We start from the raw sequence: 23,779 nt of genomic DNA, 5'->3' as shown, positions 1-23,779 counted from the left end.
TAAAAAAAGCAACAAATACTTAATAATTGTGAATGTTTGAGTTTTTAGCAGTGATTTAAGACGAAGAAGTGAATTGGTCTGTCTGATGTTCAAAGGGAGATTGTGCCATAACCTGGGCACAGCCAATTAGTGGTAGAGAGGTCATCTCCTAACGTGAAGGTTGTGAGTTTGATCTTACACTCCTGTTACCATCCTCAAGTTGAGCAATCGACTGAACCTCCAGTTGCTCCAGATGCTGCGTCATCAGTTGGTGAATGAGGAGATGGCGTTCAGTGTTTTGAGTGCCTTGAAAGTAGAAAAGTGCTAAGCCGATAAAAGTGAAAGTTCAAGCTCATGTTTGTGGACTATAGAAATGCACTTGTGGAATTACTGTTCACTTTGTAACTATAATTTTGAGGTCATTACCAGAGGTGGGTGTCAGACTGGAGTATCCATTTATAGGACTTGCAACTTGCTTGCCAAAAACTTGAAAGACTTCGACTTGGCATTCAAGAGACTCAACTTGACTTGGATTAAACTCAATGACTTGATAAGTCATTTTGTTTATAGTTGGAATTGAAAATCTATTTTAACACCTTTTAAGAAAAGGAAGAAAGAAAGAATAAAACTTTTTTTGTTTTGTTTTGTTTGTGCCAACCTGGCGACCCAGTCAGCATAACTTGTTGGCAAATTTCGGATGGCAAAACACATGGGTTGCAATTCAGAGAATGAAGAGACAATTATGAACGTCTAACTTCATCACTACAAAAACCCACAGACAGGAAGGCTACCATCACTGTTTGGCTAGCAACACAAAGACTCGTATGGGAGTCTTGCCATTGTTTTGCGTATGAGAATCTTTATTATCAATCAACCCAATGGAGGCGATCTCAAAAGTAGTTACTTATCCAATTCTGCATACTGATCTACACACTTCAATGCTGGTTGCAGCGGTTGTATTAAACCACATATAATCCGTACTGTAATTCAATGGTGCCGTTGTTCACGTCAAGTCACAGTGCGTCTTATCACTTTTTACCGGACTACTTCTGGTGGTGTAACTTCACAATACGAGTGTCCTGAAGTATTCGGGAGTTCGAACAATACAGGAACATGAAATAAATGTCACACATTTGAATAATCCCTGCTTGAAATACTTCTCAATCCCCAAATGCGCCATCAGAGAGTTTTCAGTGTGGGGGTGACACTATAACATTTGGCAGGCAGGGTATGCCTAATGCCTGATGTTGTAGACATTTTCCTTGCTAAAGAAATGTTTATGGAAATTAGGTAACCTGCAAGGCTTGTCGTGCTCTATACTGAATTCAGGATTTTGTTTACGTTTCAGGGGTAAACATTTGTATGAAAGCAGCACTCATGAAGTCTCTAAAATATCCTGAGGTGTGAAAAGTTTGTCTGTCTGTGCCCTGAAATTGGCTGGCGGTCAATCCACGGTGCATCCTGCTTCTCATCTGAAGTAATCCTTGATAACATCATTGTCATTTTTTTCAAATGAAATGTTTCTGAATTTAACTTTATTTTAAGGTTCTATAGCCTAGCCCTTGTTCCTACCAATCCATCGACAACCTTGTATCTGAAATCATGCATTGCCTCCTCCAAAGATGGGAATGGCCTGAAAAGAGTCGCGGTCGCATTATGGGATTGTTTAGGGAAAGATATTGGCATGCACATGAAGTCATTATAAGAGGAACCTGCTTGTGTTGCATCAAACAAAGCCCTCTTTTTCTCCAGTGGGTCATTATATGAGTGAGGCTTTGGCCTCAGTAGCTTAATTTCCCAGCATTTTGCATTTCCCATCATTAACTCACTGGTGTTAACAGGGAGATGACTGAGTTGCAGAAAACGACTTTGTTTTGTTCTCTGCAATCTTGCGTCTGTGAAATGAGTTTAAATTGTCTTTTGTAATTAATCCTTAAAATAGAGACGACAACATGCAGTTCCGATCTAGATGGAAGCTCAGTCTGAATACATTTATATTAACCCCTGTCCTTGTTTTAGAGAGAGAAGAAAGTTTCATCTTTAGTGTTGGTTGAGTACCTCTCAGTAATGGCGGTCGAACCAGGTAATAGCTGGGGTCATGTAAACAAATACTGTAGCTGGGAATGATATTTTTTATTAGTAACATTTCTTCACAGAGGTTGACTATTCACTGGATGCCGATGAAAACTAGAAACAAAATTTATGTACATTTGCTGAATTTTTGGGTGGATATTCTTGTGACAATGGCGAGTGGCCTCTGTAGCCTTATGGTACAGACAGGACAGGGCCCATGACTAATCCTCAGGCATGTGCGCTTGTGTAATGCTACACAATACTGTCTATCTAGTCTACAGGAGCGCAGCACTACCACTCAGCTGTGAAACCACATCGTCTCAGCCAAAAATGTGACTTTCTTGATTTGAAAATGCATGCAACACCTTGCAGTGGTTTACAGTTCAAGATAATCCACAGGGCAGCAAGAGTTTAGTCTCTGCTGCAGGTCTTATCTGAGTGAGCAGTTCTGCCAGTTTACAGTAGTCTGGGCACTGTCAGAGGGAGGCAAGATGGGAGGAAAAGCAGAGATAGTTGTGGCTGACAACAAACAGGCTGCGATAAGGTTGATTTCAAATGCAGCCAGGGATGGGCTTGGGTTGTTGGAATGCTTGTCTTTTGCCTAATCTACTTTATCAGTGTAGTAAATGTCTGGATGATATAGGCCTCCCAAAGATTATTCTTAAATCTGATCAATAACTCTGATGTATAGGAGGTGAGCAATATATTATAATTATACTGTATACAGGAATAGTATATGATGTATTGATATGTAATATATATATATGATATAATTCACTTTTGTGTTACACTAGACATTTGGGTCTCACAGCAACATAGAATTATTTGAGCAAGAATAACGCAATGGTTTATACTACAGTATTGTTTGAATATGAAACAAAGGCTTAGAATGTCTTTTTGTGTTGTTTGCAAAAGACACCTTTGTTGACGTTGACGGATTTTTAATAATGTATATTTTTAGCATTTATAGTTCAAATGTCACACTGTGAATGAAGACTTTTCTTTTTAATGAGGTCCAATCAACCCGCAGCAGCATGCCAGAATGTCCAGGCCCTGTTGCGGTACTTTGGCTGCCACCTGCTCTCTTCCTGATTACCCAGCAGCCATTCACTCCAGTGACTTGTTGGACTTGTTGAACGATTGAACTCAGACACCCTGGTGATTAATAGAGGCTGAAGTGGCTTCAGGAAGTCCAATACTCAGTCTGAAGGATTCCACTTAACAGAGTAGAAAATACCGTAATTTTGCCCCTCTTGTCACATTGATTGGGTCCCTTTGAGATTTGAATGTCAAGTTGAGGTTTCCTGAATTAAGAGTTTTGCGGTAGAGAGAGGGTTAGGCTGTTCTCTTCTGGTCTTATCATTTGAGAATGCATTATCACTCTGCGCTAAATAGTTTCTTGTTTTTACAAACTGGTTTTCCATTAGTCAAGGAGTTTTACCTTTTATTAGTGGTGGTACTAGGGGTGCAACAGTTTAAGATGTTGGTGTTCGATTATGGTCTATCCAGTGCGCAGCTGTGGTTGGGGGGGAGGCGTCTGGGCCGTAGAGCTCCAGCGAGCCCCAGGGTCGGCCAGGCTAGCGGCGGTCGGTTGGTGGCGGTGGAGCGGCGTGCCACTGGTTCCCAGTGGCGGCGACTCGGGCTGAGAGGCCCGACCGACGCGACCCACGGCCTCCCCTTTCCACACATACACTCAACCTGGTCCAGGCCGCCTCGGAACCCATCCGTCGGGTATGCAACTCTCCTCGCGTGCTCAGAGCTGAGCCCTCTGTGTTGTTGTGCAGCCGCTAAATGGACAGTGCAGAAACAGAAAAGCTGTTGTGAGCGGAAATAACCAGTGTTGTTGAACGGCTGCCTTTAGATAATCCTGATTCCTGATGTTTAAAAAACACAGTTAATCATGAAACCGGTTAATTGCTGCATCCCTAGGTGGTACACATACATTATGAAATGTGTCCTTTATAAAACAAGAATATGCATGCTTTCTGTTAATGGCTTTGAAGGAAAGGATTCACAAAATACTGAAGCGGTGCGTTAATTGGATACGTTAATCATTTAATTGTCGAAGCAAGAAGGCTCAGGCAAATGTGAGAATTCATTGAAGTGGTAGCTCTATTTCTAAAATATTTGAACTTCTAGTTTGACTTCAACCAATCTTTGATCAAGATATGGTTGGATAATGAAGCAACATAATATGACTTGACTTAAATTTAGATGATCTTTCCTAATTCCGACATACTTTCATTTCATTAATATCTTGGTCTTGTTCTAGAAATCTACAGCCCACTCTGCTTCCTCATCAAACAGCAGCTCTTGCTGTTTGTCTGTCGACTGCAGCTTCAGGATCGAGCTCAGATTTCAAAAAGACTGCAGTCTGCTGCAGGCAGATAGACAACCTTCGGGCCCCCTCCTCACAAGAAACATTGAGAGCTTCAGTAACGTTTCCCTGTAATTATGGGTCATCTTTTTTTTTCCCTTCTTCTAATCTTCTAAACAGATGTGCTCCAAATTATGCTGAACATTCAGACCCCATGTTCAACACTGACGGCCTGCCATTACAATAAAAGTGTTGCAGGTCGGCTCTAGACAGTCTTAGAATGGGTTCAACTGTTCCATGACCTCTCTTCACCTCAGGGAATGGTAACATTACAAAAATTATATCAGCACATTTTGGTATTGAATAGATCTAAATGGATTTCACATGTAATAGGCTTAATATATCCACTACAACTACACTACATTTTAGGCAGTTTTTAGATGTTTTGTTGGGGTGTCATTACATGTGGTTTTGTTTAAAAGTCTGACAACATACAATTTAAGCAGTATCCAAAAAAAAAAAGAAGGTCCCCGACTTCCCTCCTCCCACCCCCTCTGTATAAACGTGTGTCTATCTACTAAAGCTGTCTACATGTCCTGGGTATTGGTTTGGCATTTTAGTGCATTTCTGTTTAAAATCTTGAAATTGGGGCAAAAAACATCCATTTGGCACCATTTCAGGTTCAACAGTGGGTTAAACACTATTTGTCGCTATTTAGCTCTGCCAGCCACCAGCTCAGTCTCGTACATACCTCCTTCGTATGTTGGAGTGGCAACAGTAGCATTTTGCGAATATCTTTATCGATTTCCACGCTAGTCATTTATTAGCATAGCATTTGGTTAGTTTGTTTAGTATAGCTTGTTATGTTACACTTTAAAAATAAGGAAGGTCTTGTTACTTCGATGACAGGCGCTCATTATTCTATGCCGTTATTCATGAGGTTTACTTTCAAACTTTGAAAAGGTGTGAAGTCCGTATCTCATACATTAAATGAAATTGCACATCATACTACTACTGTACAGTAGTTCCCCGCTTTATATGTGCACACAAAAAAAATAAAAATTAATGGCAATTGTAGACTGAAATTCTAACGATTTACGAATAATTCAGCTTATGAACAGCTTCTCTGAACCCCTCTGTGTTCGTATCTTGGGGACCTGCTGGACTAATTAAAATTTTTAGTTTTTTTTGTGTGCCCGTTTTGATTGTTGTAATGTGAAAATAAGAAAAATGTAATATGAGAAATAGTTGTCTTGCTTCACATTTGTGGGCAGTGCTGTCATGTGGTATGGGAGATGTTACTGTCACAAGTGCTGTGACCCGCAAACTGTGACCTGAAAATGCTTATTTTGAGCTTTACCATATCTGCAAAAAAAAAGATTCAGGCCTACTCGCGTTGTAGTAAGCGGAAGTTGAAGTACAAGTGCAACTAAGCCATGTCTTTCATCTAGTGGTGAATGATGATATTACAACTTAAAACAATACCGCAAAGCCCCACTCTTCATAGCCCCAAAGAAAAGGTTAAAAATAAATAAATAAAACTTTCTATTTTGAGGAGTAATTTTGGTAGGGGCAATGTTTGATGAATGACTCTGCAAAACAAGACATTATAGCCACAATGTCTCCCATTATGTGCATTTATTTTCTGGTAGGCTGCCACAAATGAATTTTGGCAGCCACTTATAGTAGTTTTTTGGCACTGGCCTAACCTAACCCTGAGCCAGGAAGGGGGCGCTTTTTTACACCACTGTGTCTCTCATCATAAAATGACCATTTTACTTGTGATACCAGTCCGGTTCGTTTCTTATCAAAGTACATGAGGGAAAGAGTCCTCCTGCTTGTTTCATCACCTCGTTTTTATCATGGCAGTGAATGCATACAGAAGTCAACAAATGTCAGACGTGCTCTTAACATATGTGTCATGCGGTTGCTTTATTTGGCATTTGTGTGTGATTCTTTTTCTAGCTGCAACATATGGGTGTTGATAACGTTGCCAAATGTGTTACATACCACAAATTCTCTGAAGTTTGCAGATCTATTTTGATATTGGTTTTACTTTACTAAAAGACCTATTTTACCATCCGGGCAAATAATATAGATATCTGGTGCTTTTGTTGTTTTTTGCAGAATGAAAACCTCATCATTAGACACAGATTTCTGAGGCTTTAATGCTTGAAGCCTTTGTTGATGAAGTGACTTCCATCCGCCAACTCATTTTTATTGTGGGGTGGAGTACTTTTCCAGCTTCACTGGCCAAATGCTGCAGCGTCATATTGATATTTCCAGAATTAAAATGGAGTCTGAATGGAAAACATTATCCACACTCCAAAACAATAAAACTAAATGTGAGGGTAGTCCAAGAGCAAGTCTTGTTTTAGACATTACATCAATGCTCTTAAAATGTTGCATTCACTAGCAATGAAAAATCAACTCCTATGAGGAGGACTTTGAACTTTTTTTTTGCTGTTATTTGAACCTTGTGAAAGCGTCATTGAATTCAGGGGTTTACTGATACCAGTGTGAAAAATTATGGTCATGAGTGTAATAATAAGTCTAACATTCAATGGAGTCTCGGGATCATTCTCACATTCACTTCTTCTTATGACCATGCTGGCCTTTCAGACAGTTGGTCATCATAGTGTCATCATTGCATCCTGGCTGACCTCAATTAGAAAGAACTGTCCACTTGTGATTAGATCACTCAAAATGCACTTTTTATTCCAGTATCAATATTAGCCGTTTTGAAATTTGAACAGAGTGCAGCAGTAAAGAGGATGCCACATGTTCTTCTGCATTTGCATCGGGAAGCAGTTGCCCAGCATAATTTCCCCAACTCTACTCCTACCAAATTAACATTATTGTTACGGTTATATAAATGTCGCCGGTGAAGGCACTTAACCCAACATATGGCATTGTCTTAAAAACCCCCCAAAACATAGCTGGTGTATGTTGTATTCTGAGGAATGTGTACTTGTAACACTTTCTCTGGTGCTGCCGATGTCATAAAAATGGCTTTGTTTTCTTTCCATGCAAAATGTTTTCATCGTCTCATATAAAGTCGGGGGCTCGATGTGTTTGTCTAGAAATTGCCCGTATGTTATGCAACCCCCTAATCTTAAAAAGATACTGTAGGTCAAGGTTAATATGTAGGGGGAGGAGGGAGCAGGAAAAAAAAAGGTTCATATGTAGACATTAATAACATGCTGTTGTTATGTTGAAGCCCTCTAAGCTGCACTTCCTGTCTCACCCTGTATTTCTGTCATTTTCCTGGGAGTGGACACAGGAAGTGGAGATTTCTATGACAACAACAAAAGAGTGGCGTAGTGTACAGCAATGTAGTTTCAAGTGCTCTTTCAAGCACGCTTTCACTAACATGCAATTGGGGTCCTCCTAATTGGACACATTAGACTTATACATTTCCCCACTCGCTCAACACAAGTGATGGGCGTATTGAGTTTGTGGTATTTCATGGTGGCTTTTTGATATATCGATAGTCCCAGTATTGATTTGGTACATGCACAACCTATTATTGTATTAGGCAAAATGTGGTGGCTTGTCTGAAGTTCAAGTATGCCTCTCTTTTACATACCTTCATAAATAGTGACTAATGTAATTAATTATCACTAATAATATGTTATAAACAAAACAGTTCACGTTTAAATGTTTTGTTATTGTCATATTAGGGTAAAAAAATAAATAAAAATCTGACAGTATCCGTGCTTGCATGGAAACAAAAAAAAAATGCCAAAAAAGTAAACGGCATTGAATTAAATCAAAAGCGTCTGGTATCATCCATCACTACACTAATATGTAGCTGGCTTCTATGAATATAGAACATAACTTGGTTGTTTCTGAAAGACCACTCACACTTATTGTTTTTTTTTTTTTAATCAATCAATCAAATCAAATCAGCAGTATTTTAACAGCTCCCCTGTTGGCCTTGCATTTTGGAATGTGTCTTGGTTAGTAACATCAAATATTTAATTTAGACATTTGCTACAGCTTTTTTTTCCTGCTACAATTGTATCTTAAATCGGGATTGCAAGTACCAAACACATTGCAACTTCCAGAGACATAGTATCTGTTTAATAAAATTGTATTTAGTCAAAGCATGTGCCATTGTGCATATATTTCTACATTGCACGACAAAAGACATGCAGTGCGCTGACCCAAAATTGAATGAAGCCCAGTGGCCAGTGCATGTAAAGTGGGTCCTTAGCCATTCACAATGGCTACTCCTGCAAGCTTTTGGCCAATAGTTTTCAAGACTGGATTTGGGTTTGAATTCCCCACCTACTGTCTGTGGATGTGATACCATGCGCGGAGTGTTTCATTTTTCGGCTATATGTGGCAGTAGTGATTTGAAATTAAATTTCTTGTGTTTTCCTGGGTTGAGTTTGCATGTTCTCCCTGTGCCCGCGTGGGTCTTCTCTGGGTACTTCGATCTCCTCCCACATTCCAAAGATATGCATGGCTGGTTAATTGGGCGCACCGAATTGTCCCCAGGTGTGCTTGGGAGTGTGAGTGGTTGTCTGTCTCTGTGTGCCCTGCGATTGACTGGCAACCAGTTCAGGGTGCCTACTGCCTGGTGCTCATAGCCATCTGGGATAGGCTCCAACACCCCCGCGACCCTTGTGAGGAGCAAGCAGTTCAGAAAATGGATGGATTTCTTGTGTTGAGGAAATCTGATTGGTGAGATAGGATGGGGTAAGAGTGCTTAAAACCAACAACAAAGAAACAACAACAACAAAAAAAAAAAAAGAGTTTTGAAGTTCATGAAATTGTGGTATCAATACCAAAACAGTCCTAGTGCAGGGATTCATCCTTTTTATCTAATAATAATAATAATAATAATAATAATAATAATAATAATAATAATAATAATAAAAGTAACTAATTTCTTATCAGTTGCACAGCTCTCAGCCAGTAGCTTTAAATTTGTAGCAATTCACTGTTTAGTTTATTAAAAAATGTGGCTGTATGAAACTATATCTAAAGATGAAAATGTATGCTAAACAATTCAACAGGGTACTTTGCTGTAAAGGCAGAGAGGAAAAACAAAAACAAAACAAACAAAAAAAAGCAAAAAAACGCTTGACCTCCACTCCCTTGAGTTCACCCGGACTCATTCTTCTGTATTGCTTCATCGAAGTGGAAGATGGAGCTAAACTAGATTCAGTCAGCTGTAATCTAGCTCCACTATGTCAGGAACTTTTTATTTTACATATTTGTGATTTCTATCAGTCTAGTTTGTCTTTGCTGGCTTCCGCAGATTTTATATTTTTGTGTTGCTTTGTGGCCTTGCAATGCAAGCACAAACAATACCTTTTTAAGGTGCAGTATGGCACTAATCTGGCACACTGATCTTTTCATACATACACACACGAGGTTGCATTTCTGAAGTGATTTTTTTTTTTCACTCAACAAGCCAAAAAAAAAAAAAAAAAAAGACACTAAGTACAACATTGGCTTCCTGTCCTTCCAGTTTTTCATTTACCCAAATGGGTGCCAACATGGTCATTCATTTGACGTTAAATACAGGGAGAAGTTGCTTCCCTGCCATATCCTCATGTTACACTCAGTTTAACATGTAGTGTGGGAAACAAACCACTGAAACCCAATATGGAGTCTCCTTTTACTGATACGGATTGATTTAAAGAATGTAAAAGAGATTACTTATTGTCCTAATTCAGATTCAGTTGCTGCAGTAACACAGCAAGTTACTTCCTTTGATACAGTTCACCACCCTGAGTCAGTAAATACAGTATGTTATTGTATATTATCAAGTGGATCTCTTGATTACTAAGGTTTTTTTTGTAATATGTTGGCTTTTTTTTGCAGCGATAATCATCCTAATAGTAACCTACGTAGAGAGAGAACACGTTGGAGTTATAACTCATTAGTTGACAAGGTCAAGGCCTCTGTCGGGCCTTCAGGCTGAAGGTGAACTATTTCTATGAGACTGTCGGGTTATGTTACACGGTGATACATTTGGTGCAGACAAAAATGCAGGGGTGTGCGTGTACATGCGTGTGTGTGCATTTGTTGAATGGGTTGGTGCAGGTCCTCATGTCATCAATCAGCTGACATTGTTTTGGTGTTCTAGCTAGCCAACTGTACTGTGAGGATGTTGTCACTGAAATGTACCAGATTTAGAGTGATATTGATTTAATTAACCTTACAGCTGATAAAGAAACGTCTGATTAGCAATCATAATTACAATTTTGACATTGAAAATACAGTTTCTTGTTTAACGTAAGAACTCTTGGCTCCTCCTCCTAGCATCATTAAGCCCTGCTATCGTTCAAACGTTACAAGAAAAGTCGAAAAGAGCACTGTTTTAAAACACTGATGAATAACACTGAGATGTGCCTATCTTCAAAATGTTGCATGTCTTTTGTAAATGTTAGCTTGTGGTCAGTGGCCGGGCTGAACGAATATTCGCAACATACACAGTCAAGTTTTGTTTTATAACCAAGATCAAATATGATATGATCCATGTTAGCTTATATGTTGTAATTGGAGTGACTCTGTCGATGCTTTGTGCTAACTCTTCCTGTTAACATACTGTACTGCCCTGTGCTCCGTTTCACCGCGTACACTGTATTTGCACAAGTTTTATTTTAGTCCTCACATCTACCATATGTTAAATCAAAGCATAATCTCTTTAAAGCTACAGCTTGTGAGTTTACAGTTGTTTTTATGACATGTTGGAATGCATGTGTTTTATGCCTGAAATACAATTTCCTCTGCTTGTGCAGTGAGGGGGTTGGGTGTGTTTTTGAAGGGAATCAAACTTTTACAATGAGGGGTGAGTGTGTGGTGTGTGTATGCTGCATAACACTCGGGCTATCTTTGACCTCGCTGCTTCTGATCTGTGCTGTAATATGTGACCATAATTACCATCTTCTTCTTTACACCAGTTGATGCCACTAAAAGTTAAGGGAACACTTATTTCAGGAGAACCTAAAATACAACATATAGTAAAAACATTTTATGTTATACACTACAGTGCACACTGCACAGCATAAATGAGTACAGCCCAACAGGTCGGTAAGAACTCCTTTAGTTTCCTTTCAGAATCAAGATGAATTTTTTTTTATGGAATACTATACTACAAAATACTCCCGCAAATGTGTGCCATTGATTGCAAACAGGATTTGTTAATTAGTACACGCAATTAAAGTAGTTTTCTTTACAAATTTATTAGGGAACATTTTGCACAAATCGGTAGATCCCGAGAAAAAGACTGACAACTTGTTAATTCCACGCATAGTAGACATGTTGCATAAGTCATGGACGTCATACAGAATACTTGATATAGTCGTTTTTGGTGTGGGATGCATTAATTTTTTTACATTAGTTAATTTGATTAAACTGAAGATTTTGTAATCTATGCCTTCTATTATCAAGCTTTCATGTTGAGTTAAGCGCATATTCTACAGAAAACATTTTGTAAAAAATTTGGAAATTGTTTTTATGTTCACTGAGATATTGAATAATTTTTTTTTTTATTTTTATTTTTTTTATTTTTTATTTTTTTTATAAAGGGAGTAAACTCATGTATGCTGAGCACTGTATGAGAAAAAAAATCTAAAAACTTGAAGACCCCCATACCAGAAAACTTAAGACTTCATCTGATTTTTATCAATTTACATAACTGTTTTTTAATTTTTTTTTTTGTATGACATAACATAAAACATCCCTCTCATAAATGTTTTTTCTTTTTTCCCTGCTATGAGGCTTATATAGCAAATCCCTCTAACAGCATCAAACCTGACTAACTTAAGAAAGGCTCGAAGCAAAAATGGTCTCTGTTTGACATATGACATCATGGATTTCTTCGAGTGGAGTTTGGTCATGCCAAAGGGAAGGGTGTTGTGGTATGTCTTGTGAAATATTTCTTCGAAACAGATCTTAGATCAGATAACTTGAGTTTGACTTCAGATGACTAAACTGCTCAATGAGTGTAACCAGATCTGTGTGACTCTTTGGAGGGGGTGAGGGAAAGAGACAGTAGTAAGAGGTCTCTTCAGCTTTCCTCCATCAAAGCACCTGCATTGTCGCTTACTTCAGTCTACATACCTGGTGAATACTTCAGTCAGCAATCGCTGTTGCTTTATTGCTCCTTTCTTTAACTCTGCTGACAATATTTGCTTCTCCTACAATTACAGTGTGTGGTGTTAAACCTGTAGTTAATGCTTTACTATGATTTGTGTTGTCTTAAGAAGACAACAAACCTAATAGATGGCTGACTTCCTCTTGCACTGTCTCCAAATCATTTTGTGTATTTAGCTTGGGTTATTGACATGTACTGGTTGAAATTGTTTCATGTGAGTCTGCAAACAAGTTGGTAGTGTTTTTTTTTTTTTTTTTTTTTTTTAACGTACAGATCAGTGAGCAAACACCCCTCATTTGTTACCTTCCATAACTGAGTGTGAGAAAGGCTGTCAGCAAAGTAATGACAGAGTTGTTGATAAACTGCTGCGAAGGGCTTCTTTTACTGTACTGCGCAACATTTGATATGATGTTGATGAGCTAGTATTCAGATACCGTAGCACAACTCCAGTTCCTGCCACATCTTTCTAGAGGGATCTTGCAGTCCGAAACATTCTTTTAGACTTACTTTGTTTTATCACAATCCTACGAGTTGTTGTCAGACATTTTCTTCCAGTTACCGGTAATTACATTTCGAACAGAGGGTAGCTGGTATCTGAAAACAAACGTTTTGCTGTCTTCATATCGCCTTTTCCTGCTTTGTGACAGTAAATTATTTTCAATTTCAGTGTTCAGTTGTTCATGTAGGTTTTTACTGACCTTTTTTTTCTTTTCTTTTTTTTAAATAGTCTTTACACTGGTTGTTGGGGCAAGCTCAGATGAGTCTCAGCATTTAAAACATTTCACCTGGTCTTTCCACACAATAATTGTGAACAATCCATGACATTATCAGGTCTTAGCTTTCCAAAGGGGGCAGTCTCTCATCTGTAATTTGATGCCCTTAGTAGATTTACTTGTATTATTGTGCATACATAAGCCACGCAAAATAATTTTTATTTTTTATTTTTACCTAGGGTTTTACCTAGATAGTTAATATGTTTAGAGTGCTCCCCAATACTGCTTTAGACTTATAACAACTTTATTTTTGTGTTTCTTGGTCTTCATGATGCTCCCCAATATTCATCTGAGACTATCACAGAGCAGGTGCATTTATACTGAGACTAGATTGCACACAGGTGGACTCTATTGATCATCATCAGTCTTTCAATCCCCACTGTGTAAATGAACATACAGTAATGGGTGACCACTGACCACCCAAAGATTTAATGGGTGTAAGTGCAAACTGTCTAGGTACATCTCCAGCTACCAGCTGCAATTTCTGCACATTGGGTTAGAGCAGGAGAATTGGTCCACTTGGTTTAGAAATTTTACAACCTGACTCCTGGTTACTTAAGTAGCCATCTTAGTCATCTGGGTTAATTAATTTTCTTAAAATCCTACAAACTAGCAATAAATCATTTATTTCATGTTTATGATTGAATAACAATAGTTAATCAGAAATGTAACTGTTGATTGCTACCGTAACTTTTATTAAGTCTTATCTACCACGCTTGTCATTAGTACAGTGATTTGCAATCTATCACAATTGTGTTGTGCAATTTAAGAGGTGTGCAGTGAATTACATTGGTGTCTTGCTGTAAACGCCGATTAGATGATTGTCCACTTATGGTGGTTAACACAGTGGCCGCCAGGATGGTCACATGCCCAAATTCCCCCACCCACTATTTTAAACAGCAGGCTGACCATCTGTTTCAGGCGTGCATACACATGCTCACAGACACGCATGCCCTTCAGGTCATATTTGTATGGATTCAGCCTTGCAGTTGTGGATTGATTGAGTGCTCTATGTATGGGAGGCCAGAGAGGATGACGGTCAGGTTAGGTGGTTTTTGTAGGACTCCAGACCATTTTAAAGTTAGAAAGGTGACATGCTGGAGGTCAGATGCAGGACGACAGGAAAGGACCCGACATGGGTGCAAGCCTTTTTATTGCCCACAGTAATTGTACTTTCTATGACCCTGATCCATTTCCTGTTTTCATTTTTTCCCCTTGCTGAGTCGGTGTAATGGTAATGGAAAAGAGTGTTCCAAATTATGATGAGGTCCGCGTTCTATTGATGTCAGTGGGTTGTTTTAGGAATTGGCTGACATTTACCCAACAACAACTACTTTGAGTTTATGCCTAAAAAAAGACATTCTCCTGAATGTGAGTTTTAGAGTTAAAGTAAGTTCAATGTACTAAATGGGAATCACTTAGTTTTTTTTTTCTTATTGTATTTTCATTGATTACATTGACTCACATGGAAAATGTTTTGTGTTCTATGGCAAATAAAGCAGTGCACAGCAGAGTATTTGTGTCTCTGGTGGCTGCCGCCACACATCCCCTCTGCTATGTACTAAAGAGAAACTTGTGAATGGCGTGATTGTAGGCTCACTAAAGAGGATGTCAGTTGCTAGTCTTGGTGTTTGGGGGAGCTTATGTGTGCGCTTGGGAGTAAGGATGTGTGTTAATGATAATCCTGTAGATCCTGGGGACTTTATCCTCCATGAGTGTGCATGTTGTGCTCCAGCAAAATAATTTGGCCACATTACGTAACAGCATCATGTGCAATGTTTTCGTCATAATCCCTCCAATTTCAGATTGAACCAGCTTCAGTGCTTTGTTGATTGTAGAGTCACATTACAGACAGTGTTTTCTGCCACTGCTATGTTTCTATTTTTGTATATGTTAGTTGGTGTGTGCACCTTGAATTATTATGAAAGGAGCTGCGAAATGAATTCATCCAATCTTCTGTCTTTCTTGTCTTTACAGTGGTAATGCCTTGAAGTCGGTGGCTTCTACCCAGTGAAGGACGTGCCTGCCAGCTGCTAATGGGAACTCCTCCTCCGCCATGAGTGCTCGCGATGGCGTTGGCGGCTTGGGGTCTCTGGGACGGCGGCAGCGCTTTGAGAACTCTGAGTTCACCGTGCGTGTCTACCCAGGCACCCTGGCCGAAGACACCATCTACTGCCCGATCAGTGCTCGAAAGACTACCTCAGCCGCTGAGACCATCGAACGTGTTATTGAGCGACTCCACCTGGACCGTACAAAGTGTTATGTTTTGGCAGAGGTGAAAGAGTTTGGTGGAGAAGAATGGATTCTCAACCCCAGCGATTGCCCCGTGCAGAGAATGATGCTCTGGCCCCGTGTGGCACTCGAACATCGCTCTCTATATGGAGGCGAGGATTATCGCTTCCTTCTACGGTTGAAGAACCTGGATGGCTCAATTCACTATGGCGGCAGCCTCCAGATGTGGCTGCAGGTCACAGAGGAGCGCAGGCGCATGGTGGAACGTGGACTCTTACCACAGCCCGACTCTCAAGGCGACCATGCCGATTTATGTCATCTACCGGAGCTCAACGAGCGCTCGCTGCTGGACAACCTGCGCTCACGCTTCCGCCAGGAAAAGATTTACACCTACGTTGGGAGTATCCTCATTGTCATCAACCCCTTCAAGTTCCTGCCCATATACAATCCCAAATATGTGAAGATGTATGATAATCACTCACTGGGAGATTTAGAGCCTCACATTTATGCAGTAGCGGATGTTGCTTACCATGCAATGCTGCAGAGACGGAGGAATCAGTGCATTGTTATATCTGGGGAAAGTGGCTCTGGCAAGACGCAAAGTACAAACTTTCTGATTCATCATCTGACTGCTCTCAGCCAGAAAGGTTTTGCCAGTGGAGTGGAGCAGATCATCTTGGGGGCAGGTCCAGTATTAGAGGTAAGTGGGAGGAAAAGAAGCATTGACACTAAGAGAGCCTTGGTCATTGAGGTACTTTCAACATCGCTCTGGCTCGAAACTCTTGAAAACACAAGTGTCTTTCAGTCTTGGCCTGACTTTTCTAAAACTTAAACTACGTTTATTGGCTTTTTCAGTTAATTGGCCATGGTCTTTTTTTCCGGACATTTTTTTGTGTGTGTGTATTGATGGGACTTTGCTGTGAATCAGGCTTCAAGTGGATTTTTAAACAGAGTTATACAACTCTGCTTCTCCCCACCTGCCTCTTGGCTCACTTGGTGTTGAATTGTGTGAACCCCGTACGGAGGTTTATTGCACTCTAGTCCAGCTGTGTGGGGATTATGTAGTGCACACAGGAGCTCTGTCTGTGGCCAACCAGTGGATGTCAGTGGTTACACTAGTAGATTCTTGCTTTTGTGATTACAGCACAGATGCAGACTGTTTTAGGGTAGCTGTGGTAGAGGCCCAACCAAAGGTTGTAAAGGAAACTGGTTGTTTTTATATCTCTAAAAACATTCCACTCATATTCCTTTTTCTTCTTGTCACTTAAACACACACCATAGTATTTGACATCAGCTGAATTCTTGAAGTCTGTGCTACACTGCCTTGAACTGTAGGCGCAAAGAAAAGCAAATTCTTGTTTCATATTTTCAAACGTGTTGTGGAATTTTATCAAGTGTTATATTGACACTGACCACCAGCTATTTACACTTGATATAGCCCAAAATAACATGTCAGTGTTCTGAAAGACAGACAATACTTTAGGGTCCTTAACCGGACAAACGGGGATGGAAAAATTTCTCAGTGTTGAGGTGAACTCCCTTGGATGTTTTGATTTTATCACAATTTGCATATTTAAAATGACTGTAGTGTTGATCAGCAAACTAGTTTTACCTTCCCATCAACCACTGCTCTCTTGGTTTCAGTTGGGTTTGCTGGGTTCCTGTATTTCCTGGCGCTTTTCTGACATTTTTGTTCTGATTGCTGTTATTGTTGCTGCTTTTATGTAATTATTGTGAAGTTAGCATAAGTCCACTGATTAGTGCACAGAAGTGGTGTCAGTTGCTTTCAAATGAGTGCATAAAAGAGGAAGCACAACTGTGAATTTCTTTAGATTGGCAGTTCTGCTTTTGGCTTTTCTCATCTTTTACACTTTTTTTAACCTCGTTTTGTTGCTTTTCTGAACCTCAATGTGTTTTTTCTACTGTCGAAATGGAAACGGATGCACAATTTGCGTTGGTTCAGAATAAGTTTGGAATAGCAAAGCACAATGTTTACATACAGTTATGCTGCACTCGAGGAAAGTGGGAAGTTGTACTTTTTTCCGACTTCAAACCAGGAAGTGTGTACGGGAACGCCCCCTTGAGCTCAGAAATCCTACTTGCAATGTTGTGGGGGGGAAAAAAAAAAAAAAAAAAGTACCACTATAGGAACACATACCGTAAATGGTAAAACACAATTTACTCGAGTATAAAACTAGATAGTTTTCTTCATTCCTAAATATTCAACATGACTTCACGTAACAACTTAAGTGACAGTATCCGCTATCTTATATGCATGAAATTATACAGTGAACTACTGAACTGCATGGAATGCTTATGAAATAAGATAAATACATAAGTGAAGCCAAATTCTGAGAAGGCAAGTTTGCTGTAAGTCAAAATGTGTTTTAAGACCAAAATAAAAAACAATTTATCACTATCCGTCCGCCATTTAGGTTGTTTACTTTCGCCTCGAACGCTTTCAGGTCGGAAATTGGGAAAAGCCAAATGGTTGTTAATCCGACTTCCGACCTCGAATGTAGCATTAGTACCCTTACACACGTCTTTCAGTTTTCGTTACACCCCTAGTGAATATATGTTTGTTTAGAAGGCTGTCATAGACAATGGCAAATTGAAAACGGCAGCTTTGATGCCAAGTTCAAAGGTACACATCTTTGCAGCAGGTAGCTGGACTGTTTTATTGTCCGCAGTTCAGCAAACACTTCACAAAAAAATGCCATTCACCAGTGTGTCTCGAGAGTTAATGTGTAAGCATGCTGGGTACACACACAGCAATACGATGGCGGGGATTGGAGTGCAGAGGAGTTGACTTTGTTTGCACAGTTGGATTGCATATCTGCCCATGGGGTGATTGATACCAAGACTGGAGATGTAGTGCTACTGCAGAGAGAGGAAGGGAATAGGAATGACAGCCAACATTACCTCATTGACGTACAACAGTTTTTCTTAATTGGTCTTCATTCTTTAACCATAGTGAGATATTTACTTTATATTTTACACAAAGTACATAACTGTATAGTACATTCATCCTATAAAATGTTCTCAAGGATTCCTGGTTTAAGTTTGGTGTTATGAGGAAAATGTATATATTTTTATTTAACATGCAACATGCATTTGATCAGATGATTATAATTAAAGTTAACTTATTCTTTATCTTCTAATAAAAGAGGACTCCTTGACTTGCAGGCAAAATTTGCCTGAGGCCTAAATCCGGCAGACACATTTTTAAAAGATCTTGATACTGGATATCTCTTACAGGATGTATTGGAAGTCGGCCAAGACCTCAATGAGTAGTGTGTATTCAACCCCTGATGAGCCTTGGCTTGTCACTCAGGTGATTCACTTAATAAAGCTGTGGTTGGAGATGATGAAAGACTTTTGCATATTGTCACAACCTACGGTCATGTATGTCAGTTTTATTGTTGGTGGTTGTTATTAGGGCCTAGAGCTGTCACAAACAAATCCTCCATCGATTACTCAGGGAGTTATTTTATTCATAATATATTTTGAAAAAGAATTGGCCAAATAATCGGTTCTTAGATTTTTTTTTTTTCCTGCTAAATATTAAAATTGTCATCGGCCTAAAAATAAACAACAATTCCATATCAGTCTGGCTCTAGTTATTATCTTGTTGTTAGGAGAGGATGTGGTTAAATTAAGATACTTATTTTTTCCTTATATTATGACTGAATGTGTGAAGATGATATACTGTAAGCATTATTTCATAAACCTTAAACCTAATATTTAGGTGTTGAAGTATTGTTTTTGATATGGATAATCAATTAATAATTTAGGGCCATTGTTTATCTTAAAATTGCCCAAATCCTCTGCTTTGACCTGATTTTTATAGTCCTTCATGAAAGTAGGCTGATATAGCTTTTGTATTTAATCAAAATAAGACATTTGCAAACATTTGATTTTACTTTGGGAAAAAGTGATCACCATTTTCAAATATTTTTGGACATGTGTCAGACTAAACCAACAAGTCAATCATAATTTTGTAGTCTTTTGGTAGCTCATGATTTGATTATGCTTCAGGGGCTATGATTCAATTGTAAAAGAATTTGATATTTTGAATTCATGTTTTATTAATGCAATTTTTTTCACAACACACATTTTGGTTTGTCACACTAAGGTTTCTGTTTCAGCAGCTCAACAATGCATTCAATCGTAAGCAAAATAAAAAAGCCTCTCCTGAGTTGCATAAAGGTATAATTATGTACCTTATGGCTCAATTGTATTTTCAAACTGTGACAAAAATTGTGGCACCTACTTACAAAAATATCAAGTATACCGCATGCTAAATGCTTGGCACAGAATCCCTTCAAATGGCAAAACATATTCTCCTTTTAAAAGTGCTTTCAACAGGTCATTGCTGCAAAATTTCAAAACAGCTGGATGACTGTATGGTACTGTTTAAAAGACGTCTTCCTATAGTCTAATTGGTATTGTCGATTCCCATTGAGTGTCTCTGTACTTTAAGCTATCTGCGTTGTCGTGTTGTGTTTTAACTGATATTCTTGAATGTCTGTGACAGTCATTTTCTACAGGAAAAAAAGGGCAAAATCTAATCAGGATCACAGTTGTCTGATTCTTTTAAAGGCATGAAGCGTAGATCCCTCAGCTAATGTGCAACTCTTTCCACTGCTGCGGCCAAGTCACTTGACAATGTGGCTGTTTGTGTGCACTCACAGACACTGTATTTATGCTCTAGCATACCAAAAATTGCAGGTGCACACACACACACACGCACACAAGCGTCCTTGCATGTATGCGCGCACATACTGCAATCTGGACTCAATCTCAAACTTGACCATCTGCCGGACTACACCTGTAGCAGTACGTCACACAAGATTGGGATGGACAAAGACGGCTTGGTTATATGTTGTGGTCGTGATGCCAGATCCATGCATAATACAGTACATTCAATTTTGAGACATTGGTTGTCTCACTTGATGCTGCCAGTTTAATGAAAAGAACAAATACAACATCTGAAATCTCTTTTCAGTATACCCAGTGGTCCTTTGTGTCATGGACCGGTTTGCACCACAAGTTTTTCTGTGTAGGCATGGTCAGAGCTGAGTGTAAATTTCCGCACGCCTTCACACAAAAGTCCATGTTGACAAGAGCAGAATAGCTGTAGAAGTGTAATGCATTTAGCAGGAGTGGCGAAATGCCTTCCACTGACAATTTTGCAACCACTATCTTTGAGACATTACTGCATTTACTTAGTGCACATTGACCTCATACTTGAATCTCTTAAAGGACTTGGAAGCCTTTAACCACACAATGACAGTGTCACGGCTTATGTGCCCTTTCAAGTCGGACGACTCGTGCACAGTTGAAGTCAACATTCAGAAAAACAGCCTCTTCTGTGATGTGGTGTACTCGTAAAGAGCCTTCCATTTCATGAGATTGCACCTGCTAACTGTGGCGGGCAAAGAGATCCAGCAAAACACAGCTGATGAAGATGACTTGCACCTTAGCAAATGCTAGATAACGCATGCATGCAAACACACACACAATGTTGAAACAGTACACAGACTCCTTTAGATTACATGATTCATTCATTCATTCATTCATTCATTCATTCATTCATTCATTCATTCCACCCCGTGTACATCAGAGTTTTTCGTTTAGGCTGTAACAGTACAATGTAAAATTGGAGATTTTGGCTTCCAATACAAGCCAACACAGTGTGTTGATGCCTGCAGGATGGCTGGGGTATTCTTGGATTGGCACAGGAATGAACGGAGGCCCTATGTTTGTGTCTCTAGGTCTATCTAATTGGATTGACCTGCTTTCTGTCTTTGACCACCGGGCTTAGCTTTAGCATAGTGGATGTGCTATGTCACACGCCTCACCTGGCTTGAATGGCTCTCCCTAGCACAAATTCACGGCTAATGCATGACATGTGGCCTACATATGGACGTGGTGGTGGCAAGAAGAACACCTGTTCCAAGAACAACTTTGCATCTCAAGACATTTGCGAACTTTTTGATGTCAAAGCTGATTTATGCAATGATTTCTGTTTTTGGAGTGCAAGTTTTATATAAGTCATGATGTGAAACACCAAGAAATAAGTGTTTACAGATTTCAAGAAAGAAATGACAAACAATGCTTCCGAATTTGAGTACTTGTTGCATAATGGAATTTTATTAATATTCGCATTTCTTGAACGACTGCGGTATTACCAAGTAAGTTGTGATTTTTTTTTTTTTTTTTATGACATAGATGAAATCCTAAATAAACATTAAATGAGTATAAAGTACCCTGATTTTTTTTACTCCAACTGTGCCTCTATCAGGTTGTATCTTCCCTTTGGTGCGTCGTATTCGGGGCGAACGCGCCACAGTTTTTTTGGGTGTGGGAGGGATGAGTGATGCCATGCACGAGCTTAAAGGAACACAAGACTTGTGAAAAACTAACCAGCTATTCTGTGAAATTGTTAATTTCAACTCTTCCCTGAAAAAAATGCCAATTTATGTTTAGCAGTTATGATTTTATTGCACTTTTTATGAATATTTTTGCATTAAGTACTGTATCGGGCATTTCGGACAATCACATGATCATTGTGACGTATTGCGTGCGTAAAATACACATTGAATGAATGACAAAAAAAAAACGCACGAGAAATTATCACGTCCCACGGAGGACAGCAAAGGTGGAATTTCGCCTTACAACAAAGAAGCACTTCTTCAAAAGCAGTACGGCCATGGAGGACACGCCAAAGATTTGTTTCCAACCGAAAGCGTGATAAAACTGGCACATCCAGCCGTCGGCGAGTCTAAGTGGACGGTAAACATCCGGGTGCTCTGCTAGGCTAAGGTACATGTCGTGTGCTAAGCACGCTTTAGGTGAGATTAGGGGCAGCCACCCCACAACGCCCCACCCCATCCCAGAATGACATGATGAAACCGAACGTGTTGAGAACTTTACTCTGAACAGTATTTGGGATCCAAAATGTCTTTTTCTCTCTCATTACGTCAGCAAATTCTCATTGAGATGAACGAAGACGGCTTCGGATTACGCACGGGATACGTCGTCGCGATCACGTGACCAGGAACATGGCCCATGTCTCACACCGTACGATCGAATTCGGACATTTAATCGGTTTAAAATAAAATTCAAGGAGTAAGATGCTAAAGATATTTGCACTTTTATTCTTTGTACACAATGCCTAATCCAATACTACAATAATACCCAATCAATCAGTCAATCAATACTGGAAAATTATTAATGCATGTTGTGTTGCTTTAACACAGAGGTTGCAGTTACATTTTAGGCCAAAGGTGGCAGTCGCGAGTAAAAAGTGACCAACTCAATGATACGTTATTTAAGAGGCAAATACTTTAAATATCCTACTTTCTGCTTTCTTTTCTTTACATACAAAAACTACTGGTTTAATAGCATATCAGTTAAACTTTAAAATTATCACTGACAGTGACGCATATATCTTATCTGCATTGTTGCTAAACAGTACAAAAAATAAATCATTCCACGTCCTCACGTATCAAGGTATTTTAACAAAACTTTTTTTTTCTTCTGACAATGCAATGTCAAACATCGTCCATCCACATGGAAATACATTTGCAAATCGTCAAGGACCTGCCAAAATAATACACAACAAATTTCATGCAATTGGTTAATATTCAAAACTTTTTGAGTTTCTTGAGGTTGTTCAAAGTACTATATAAATCAGTGCAGACTCTTGATACGTTTGAAAATGATGTCAATCAGGTATTCAGTTCTTTTAAAGTTATTCTGTGTTCTTCTGTGATTACTCACTGGGTTAAAATGTCACTTTTGCTTCGAAATCTAGCTGAAGCTCCAGCAGAACCGGTTATGCTGTTCTTACAATCACGTCTAACTTTGTCTTGTTTTTCACTGCTATTGTTGATTTGCCATCATCCTGTGTGCACTTGGCTGGTGTTTGTTCATTTGAGAAACTGGGAAAGGCTTAGCCCAGCACTGTTGAATGACTCTGATCTGTATCAACTATTAGCAATGCTCACTGTTAGCGGAAGGAACTTGCCGATATGCATACACACTTGAGGAGGTTCTGTGGTAAAATGCCCTTCAGCTGTTTTGTCATCATGGTGAAGAGCCAAGAAATATTCCGTATTTGCTTCCCACAGTTGTCACCTTTGGTAATAACTCTAGCATCATCAGGCAAATGCTGCAATACATTATTGTTTTTAACATGAATAATATTTAAGTATGCAATGTCTCTGATGGGGAAGAAAAATAATTAAAATGACCCCCGCAAACTCCACAGTTTCTTTG

General features: G+C 39.3%; 1 protein-coding gene across 6 annotated transcripts in view; it reads left to right on the top strand.

The window, feature by feature from the left end:
- myo9aa (myosin IXAa) overlaps positions 1-23,779 on the top strand; it is a 93,075-nt gene that overhangs the window by 3,949 nt on the left and 65,347 nt on the right. For all 6 annotated transcript variants that reach the window (XM_077518943.1, XM_077518944.1, XM_077518946.1 and 3 more), the window contains exon 2: positions 15,239-16,193. In XM_077518943.1, coding sequence (XP_077375069.1) covers positions 15,318-16,193 — 876 coding nt within the window. In that variant the 5' untranslated portion in view covers positions 15,239-15,317. The remainder of the gene's footprint in view (positions 1-15,238; positions 16,194-23,779) is intronic.

The sequence above is a fragment of the Festucalex cinctus genome, chromosome 4, assembly GCF_051991245.1.
Source record: "Festucalex cinctus isolate MCC-2025b chromosome 4, RoL_Fcin_1.0, whole genome shotgun sequence".
In the NCBI taxonomy this organism is placed as follows: Eukaryota; Metazoa; Chordata; class Actinopteri; order Syngnathiformes; family Syngnathidae; genus Festucalex; species Festucalex cinctus.
This window is presented reverse-complemented; position numbering and strand designations above follow the sequence as displayed.